The sequence below is a fragment of the Fundulus heteroclitus genome, chromosome 14, assembly GCF_011125445.2.
Source record: "Fundulus heteroclitus isolate FHET01 chromosome 14, MU-UCD_Fhet_4.1, whole genome shotgun sequence".
NCBI lineage: Eukaryota > Metazoa > Chordata > Actinopteri > Cyprinodontiformes > Fundulidae > Fundulus > Fundulus heteroclitus.
This window is the reverse complement of record NC_046374.1, coordinates 3,313,043-3,321,109: the sequence shown is the minus strand read 5'-3', so window position 1 is coordinate 3,321,109 and position 8,067 is coordinate 3,313,043. Positions and strand designations below refer to the sequence as shown.

General features: G+C 44.1%; 1 protein-coding gene across 2 annotated transcripts; it reads right to left on the bottom strand.

Moving 5' to 3' along the window:
* Position 1: 1 nt before the first annotated feature.
* Positions 2-7,718, bottom strand: LOC105919169. 2 transcript variants are annotated; one of them, XM_021311656.2, is made up of 7 exons: positions 7,657-7,718; positions 5,844-6,541; positions 5,688-5,764; positions 4,666-4,814; positions 4,437-4,559; positions 3,384-3,473; positions 2-1,585 (listed from the first exon to the last, which is right to left on the bottom strand). In XM_021311656.2, the coding sequence occupies exons 2-7, from the start codon at positions 6,518-6,520 to the stop codon at positions 14-16; spliced, it is 2,688 nt and encodes an 895-aa protein (XP_021167331.2). In that variant the 5' UTR covers positions 6,521-6,541; positions 7,657-7,718; the 3' UTR covers positions 2-13. The 2 variants fall into 2 exon arrangements, with proteins under 2 accessions (XP_021167331.2, XP_036001970.1); XM_036146077.1 differs by having other exon boundaries at positions 4,446-4,559.
* Between the last annotated feature and the right edge of the window lie 349 nt (positions 7,719-8,067).

Genomic DNA, 8,067 nt, shown 5'->3' with positions numbered 1-8,067 from the left:
TTGGGCTGATTTGTTACTCTGTAACCCAGGTTCTTTGTAGGATCCCTTTCTCCATCTTTATTCTGAGTTTGACCCCTCTTTGCTTGGACTCCCGGGGCTGTTTTGCTGGCTTTGACCAAAGGCTTTCCACGGTCTCGTTTGCGGCAACTTTCCTTTTCTGGGGGGCGTTGCTTCTCTGCCGCCGCTTCTTCGCTGTAGCCTGAGAGCAGAGCTGTTCTGCTTCCTCGTCCTCCGTCTGATCTGTGCTCGGTTCAGGCTTGATCCTTGGTTTATACCTTCTCTTCTGGGAAACTCTTGGCTTTCGGTCGGCGGCGTTGGCCCCCGGGGAGACACTGCGTTGCTGCGTGGGCACATCACTGAACGCTGGATGCAGAAAGTCGGGGCTTCTTTCAGCAGTTTTCAAAGGGGGGGACTTCTTTGTCCTCCTGGAGGGACACTTCTTGGCGTTCAGGACCTTGTGACTACATTCATCAACGGTTTGGTCTGGTTTGGACTCGGTGGACTGAGCAGGTGGAAAGCGACTTCTGGAAACCCTGGCCTTGAGTCTTTTGAACAGTTCCAGAGGCCGGGCCGTTTCACGCGTATTCTCTCCTGTCCATTCTTCTTTCTGCCGACTCTGAGGGAGCTGAAATTCGACCGGGTCTTCGTACACATTTACCCGCGCCTTTATTTTCGGCGAGGACTTGGCGCCTTTGGTTTTCCTTTTAGCCGGCTGGACGCTCTCCTTGGCGGTTTTGCTTTGAGTTTTACGTCTCACAGCCTTTGAAATTACACCCTCCTCTTCCTCCTCGTCTTGTGGTTCCTCCTGCGTACCAGACAACCAGTTGCTAGCTGTCCCCATTGTTCTACAGAAATCCAGAGGTTTCCCTCTTGGTGCTTCGGGTTCCTGCCTCCTTCCCTGGCACCTTTTCTGCTCCTGACCCGCTGTCCTCTCAGCCGGTTTCTTGGCTCTGCCGGGCGTCATCTCTTTATAATCTAACCGCTCCGTTTTAAATAGCTGTCTTCTTGCACAGGCCTGTTTTCTCTGCTTCCCGTTGCTTGACGAACTTCTGTGTGGAGTGAACATCTCTCCAGGTTTCCTCTGTTCAGCTCTCAAAGTGTAGCCGTATCCATCTGATTCATCGGTGTGGCCCTTAACCGCCTGACTGTTCCTGATGACCAGGCGGATCTGTGGTCTGGCGTCGGTAACCGTGGCCTTTTCTCTTGCCGCTCCTCTTGGAGAGCGTTTCACTGGATGTATTTTACGCCGTCTGTTCCCGTCGTCCCCATGAACCTGCTTCAAATTCTCATGGCTCATGTCCTCCTCAAAACAGTCATCCAGAGGAAAGGAGCTGTATCGGTCCTCCAGTGTTTCTTCCAGGGGGGACCGCCGGTACCGAGAGGAAGGTGACCAGCCCATACTCGGCTCCTCTTTCACCGGCAAATCTTGCCTGCTGTGGTTTGAGTTTGGCTCAAACTCTGAGATCGGAGCATCCAAGAGTAGGTACTGGATTATTCTTTCAATTTCAGCCGGCGGTGGAGGAGTCTCCTTGGTAATGGCGTCTTTCTGGTTGCAGAGTGGGTCTAATGCGTCTGATATCACAGCCTGGCAGCCAAACGGCAACATGAGAAAGAGACGGGTCAGTTATAGTAGAATAAAGTAACGTTCAGCGAGTTTCACATGTTTCCAACATATGCAATGGCAGGAGACCAAACATCAAGTCCATCTCATGAAAGTCTACATGATTTTTCTGTGTTTTCTATTATGCATGTACATTGGGATTCTCTCTCTCTCTCTCTCTCTCTCTCTCTCTCAAAAAATAAATAAAGGGAACACTTGAACAACACAATAAACTCCAATTCAATCACATTTCTCTGAAATCAAACTATTAATCAGTTTCACCTGTTGTTCACATGGAATAGACACCAGGTGGAAACTAGAGGCAATTAGCAAGACCCCCCAATACAGGGGGTGCAGGTGGTGACCACAGACCACTTCTCAGTTCCTCTGCTTTCTGCCTGATGTTTTGGTCTCTTTGAATGCTGGTGGTGCTTTTACTCTAGTAGCAGCATGAGACGGAGTCTACAACCCACACAGTGGCTCAGGTAGTGCAGCTCATCCAGGATGGCACATCAATGTGAGCTGTGGCAAAAAGGTTTGCTGTGTTTGTCAGCGTAGTGTCCAGAGCATGGAGGCGCTACCAGGAGATAGGACTACATCAGGAGACGAGGAGGAGGTTGTAGGGCAACAACCCTGCAGCAGGACAGCTACCTCCGCCTTTGTGCAAAGAGGAACAGGAGGAACCCTGCAGGAGCTCTGCAACATGACCTCCAGCAGGCCATAAATGTGCAGGTGTCTACTCAAACGATCAGAAACTGACTCCATGAGGGTGGTATGAGGGCCTGACCTCCACAGGTGGGATTATGCTTACAGCCCAACACTGTTCAGGATGTTTGACATTCGCCAGAGAACACCAGGATTGGCAAATTCACCACTGGCGCCCTGTGCTCTTCACAGATGAAAGCAGGTTCACACTGAGCACATGTGACAGAGTCTGGAGACACCATGGAGAACGTTCTGCTGCTGCAACATCCTCCTGCATGGAGTGGGTCAGTAATGGTCTGGGGGGGGGCATTTCTTTGGGGGGCCACACAGCCCTCCATGTGCTCGCCAGAGGTAGTCTGACTGCCATTAGGTACAGAGATGAGATCCTCAGACCCATTGTGAGACCACATGCTGGTGCGGTTGGTCCTGGGTTCTTCCTAATCCAAGACAATGCTAGACCTCATGTGGCTGGAGTGTGTCAGTGGTTCCTGCCAGATGAAGGCATTGATGCAATGGACCGGCCCACCCATTCCCCAGACCTGAATCTAACAGAGTACATCTGGGACATCACGTCTCGCTCCATCCACCAACGCCATGTTGCACCACAGACTGTCCAGGAGTTGGCAGATGTGTCAGTCCAGGTCTGGGAGGAGATCCCTCAGGAGACCATCCTCCACCTCATCAGGAGCATGCCCAGACGTTGTAGGGAGGTCATAGAGGTGGAGGCCACACACGCTACTGAGCCTCATTTTGACTTGTTTTAAGGACGTTACATCAAAGTTTGATCCACCTGTAGTGTGTCTTTACTCTTTCATTGATATGATAATTCTTGTGACTTTGTTGTCAGGAAATTCAACTATGTAAAGAATAAAGTAATAAGAATATTTCATTCATTAAGATCTGGGATGTGTTATTTTAGTGTTCCCTTTATTTTTGAGCAGTTATATCAAGACACCCACAGCTAACAGATGATGTCATTTTTAAAAGATTAAGTAAAAGCATCTCTTTAAAATTAACTTCTCATTATTTTGTATCATTAGTTGTTAGACCTTATATGGTCTGCCTGTAATGTTCTTACCTCCAGGTCTTCCAGAGTGAATTGATCCAAGATGTCCAGGTCTGAAGGACGGAGGCAGTTCTGGTCATTCGTGTTCAGGATCGACCCCGCCTGACGGTAAGAGACGAGCAAGTTACAGATTCAATAAAACAAGTCTTTCATTTTTAGATATGAATTTATAGCGATCAACATTCATTGTGCCGTAGTTCGGACTTGCCTTAAATGCCTTCAGTAACACTCATAACTTTATTTATTGTCTCTAGTTGGGTAAATTCAATGAGGTACCCGCTTATAAAATTCTTCCCTTTTTACTTTTTTTTTTTCCAGATTATAGTCTCAGATAATCAAACAGATTCTAATATCAATGGTAATTAAAATATATATATACAAAAATGTGATATGTTTTTGAACACATTTCATTTATTAAAGGAAAAATAAAATTCCAAAAATTGTAATCTGGATGACAACACAATTAATCCTCCCAGATCTCCAGAAGCACCACATTAGGCCCAAATTTGACAAAATGTAAGAATATCAACAGGTCATATGAAGTTGAAAGAATTACAAAGAAATTTCTAAGGCTTTAAGACGCCAGCTATCCACAGTGAGGGCTACTTTCTATGAACGGAGCAGGGGCGAACCTTCCCAGGAAGGTTTGCTCTCCCAAAATCCCAGCAAGAGCTCCTGCACAACTTCATCCAGGAGGTCATTACAGAAGATAAAAAAAACTCGTTTCATTTATGGTCAGTACTCACAATTCAACAATAGGAAACAAACTGGACAAAAATAGAGAAGAACATCTTCTACCAAAACAAATACAGAGGACCATCTCTACCGATTGCATTAATATCCCTAAATAGATTCATTGAAGTGTTCCAGTGTTTACTCTTTAAGGCCCTCTGGTGGCACTCACTACTTCAAACAAAATAAAACGAACTTGGATCAGTGCATTGGACATTTGAACACGTTTTGGGTCAGAACCGCTTCTCTGCACATTGACTCAGAGAAAAAATAAGTCCGCAAGAAGATCTTTGATCACAAAAGGTAATGGTTTACACGTAAATAATGACCCACATTGCTGACCGAGTCCGAGTCGCTGCTCACATCCTCCAGGTTCTCTGTGGAGATGCTGCTTCCCGTCGCTGGACTCTCCTGCTCATGCTCAACATTTTGCTCTTCACAAACCGTTTCTCGCCTCTGAGGGGAAATACAGAGTTAGCCTTAAAATGATAAAGTTTCTCACAAAGAGTATTTAGGACTGCCTGTTTTCTCTGTTTGGTTTGCTTTAAAAAGAAACAGGAACCTTTGGGCAGCAGGAGTTGGGGACATCTTTGTTGTCCTCCCAGGTCCAATGTGTTTGGAGATGATCCTGATAACCAACCAGGGGTTCGGAAGAAAAATGGCTTCCTTGTACCTTGGTCTTGTCAGGTGTAAGAATGTAGTGATGTTCTTCTGTGAGGGAGAAAGACAGCAGCTCTGGTATGAGTGGTGCTCTGAACGGAATCTGCCTTCATCCACTGCTGAGCATTTCTACATAAAGTACAGCTGATAAGCAGATGCACATCTATTTGGTCATGACTGTAACATAAAGGTTCATAGTGACCGAGTACAGTTAAACGGTCAGCAACATTTATATTACAAGTCAACATGAAAATCCACACTCATGGTAAAATACTAAGACCAGCCTCCATTTCTGAAAGAAATTTAAATCTAAACTTTGGGTATCAGGACTTAGCAAATATAAGAGGTATGACATGTAGGAGTGCATTTAGGAACGAGTGGCTTGTCAGATTGCTCACTTATTCTAAACTGAAAAAAAGAATGCTTTGCTTTTTTTAGGATCAAGATCAAAATTTGAGAATTTTGGCCAAAATGAGCAGGCTGCAAAATCTTAATAAAAATAAATCACCATTAAAAGGCTCAATCACCAGCTCTTAAGCATGGGGGGTGGAGGGCTGATCATTTGGACTTTTTCTACAGACCAAGGAACCATGCTGTGATTGAGCTGACGAAAAAAAAAAAAAAAGTTTGAGAGTTTAATAAAATGTAAGCGCGGTTGAGTGGAGAACTTTTCAAAGCCGCCCACAAGAAGATTTACTGTGTGAGTGTGGTTAAAATGTAGTTCGGGTTGATTTGATCGGACCACCCAAGCCTGACTTTCGTCTGGCTTTTTTAATATCAGGATCAGAAATACTTTAATAATCCCAGAGGGAAATTATTTTCGTTACACACTCCGGATATACAAAATGACTCTAGTTATGAAATCGTGTGTTTTCAAAGCTGAAGCCAGGCCTTTGTACCTGGACCTTTCCAGAAACCACTGACCTTCTGCCTCGGTGGGCCACGTGTCCTCTAAAGACGGAGTAGCATTCAGCACCACGCCGTCTCTTGTCCTGTGAAACCTGCAGTCCAGATTCATCACTTAGACACAATCGCACATTAAACCCACGGGATTAACATGATGCGGCTTGTATCTCTTACAGTGGTGGTCTGCCGGTGTGGCAGAAACGCGCTGTTGGCAGGCACAGGCACCAGCTGGGACAACCTTCAGGTTGGATATACTGTTGGTGAGGAGGTAAATACGCTCCTTGGCAGAACTCTGGGACCCTGACCAGCATGTAGGTGCCAGAGTTGAACCCAAAGTGAGGCGATGGGGGCAGGAAACCCGTGTTCATCCCGCAGGAGGGGTCTCCAGGAGCTCTGGGGACGTACTGATACGGAGACGCGCCATCCCAGACCCTTGTACCGCAAGGGGAGAATGTGGGGAAGTTCTGTGGAGTGGGATGAACAGCTAGGGGGAAATCTCTGAAGGCCGGGCTCCACACCGAACCCTGATAGGGGCTTCTGAGGTCAGGGTAAAGGTTTTGCATCACTGGTCTGTTGTTTTGAACGTAATCAAAGGTCCCCCTGAGCGCCTCCGCAGCAGTCTGCGCGGTCGAGGCGTCCACCATTAACTGGTGGACCTCGTAGGAACGAAACACCTGCTCCTGAAAGATTGAACGGCTCGTCTGAGGAGCCGGTTCGTTGCTTTCGCCGAAGTCCTTCATCGCCTGGAGGAAAGATCTGCCTTGACAAACCGGAGGGGAGAACTGAGAAGAGAAAAGTTGACCTTCGTCATCCAGGATAGATTCCGGTAGATAGGGCGGCACCGGCTCCATTGTTTGCTGCTGCTTCTGAATCTGAGAAGATACGGCAAACATGCAGCATGTTACGTTTCTGGAAAGTGCCGGTTGTGTTCTAGTTGTGGCGACAATCTCCTATAATCTTCAGGAAGAGCTGTGAATTCTTTAAATCCAAGGAAAAGAAACACAACAGATAAAAAAAGGTATGTTTGGCACTATAACAATACAGTGCATGCCCAAAAAACATTATGCTTTTGAAGGAGTTTGATTCCTCATATTCCTCAGATAGAGCTGGTGCTTTTCTAAATGTGTCTGAAATCATAAACATCTTGGACCCAAAACCTGCAGGGGTTTCTTCGAAAGCTAAAGCTGAAGAAGGATTTTTTTTTTTTCAGCATCCCAGTGAGTCCAAGCATTCATACAAATAAATAAATAACAGCTTCACCTAAAGAAAATTCAAGCTGCCAAAGTCCAGAACACAGATCAGAAAGCATGTGGGGTCACTCCGTGAAGGCGCTACAGAAGAGATGTTCTTGCTATCTGAACAAGTCTGAGAACTTTCGCAAATACACCAATGCACATGTTGCATGCTGATAGACAAATGCAACTGAATGAAATAAGTCCTTCAACCAGAATAATAAACCAGATGTGCAAACTTATACAACCTTTTAGGTTTTCACATTTCAACCTATAAAATTGATGAATGAATAAAACACATTTTATTCATTTTTTTTATCATGGTCTTCCTTTATAAGATCAGAAACACCAGGCATTTTGAAAGATGTTTGAAGTTTTAGATCCACTGCATTTCTATTTCTCATATCTGCAAAAAATAGACTTTAGTTTACATTCAAAGAAGCTGAAGCTGCAACTACTTAAACATTAAAACATCTTGTTCATAAGTTGTGTTAATTTTCTTTGCACAATTGAAGAAAGATGCTACTTCAAATATAAGGTTTTACAGTATATTCCACTTGACTATTAAGGTAAAGTAGACATGCAGCTTTCCTTCATACAAACATAATATCAAGTCTCCAAACGATTACTCTTAAACCGGTTTCATGCATTAAGCAAAATCCTGAAATCCTTGTGGATTTCCATTTTTTTACAACTGTTAGAGACTAAACAAATTATGCACACCATAGCTGATGAATCTGTTCTCACAGGCTTACCTCTCTTACTTGGGGTTAATCATCTTCAGCCAATGCCAGATTCAAAAGTGGATTTATTATTCATTCCCTCAAAGTCAAAAGTAAACAAATGCAGCTTGTTTTTGACTCCCAGAATTGATCCTAAACATTCCATTCACTGCTTCTCCGGATCTGAAGTGGAGAAATGTCTATTTATTTATTTATTTATTTATTTATTTAATATTCTATGTATATCTTTTTTTTTCCTTTTTTTAGATTTTGTACACCGACTGAATAATTTAACTGAGTTCATTTTTATGCTTTAATTAATAAACAAGACGTTTATTAAGTTTAATGTATGTATTTATTTGTAACAAACGTTTAAAACAAAGAAATATTTACCCTATTCAATAAATTAATAATGTTTGTAGAAGTCTCTTCATAGAAGCTTTA

Bases quoted from the DNA above. Each gene is read 5' to 3' on its own strand.
- LOC105919169 (XM_021311656.2), bottom strand. From the start codon at position 6,520: ATGGAGCCGGTGCCGCCCTATCTACCGGAATCTATCCTGGATGACGAA. The intron at 4,560-4,665 runs GTTCCTGTTTCT...ATTTCCCCTCAG, and splicing joins CCAACTCCTGCTGCCCAAAG to AGGCGAGAAACGGTTTGTGA. The intron at 3,474-4,436 runs GTGGGTCATTAT...TCTTACCGTCAG, and splicing joins ACTCGGACTCGGTCAGCAAT to GCGGGGTCGATCCTGAACAC.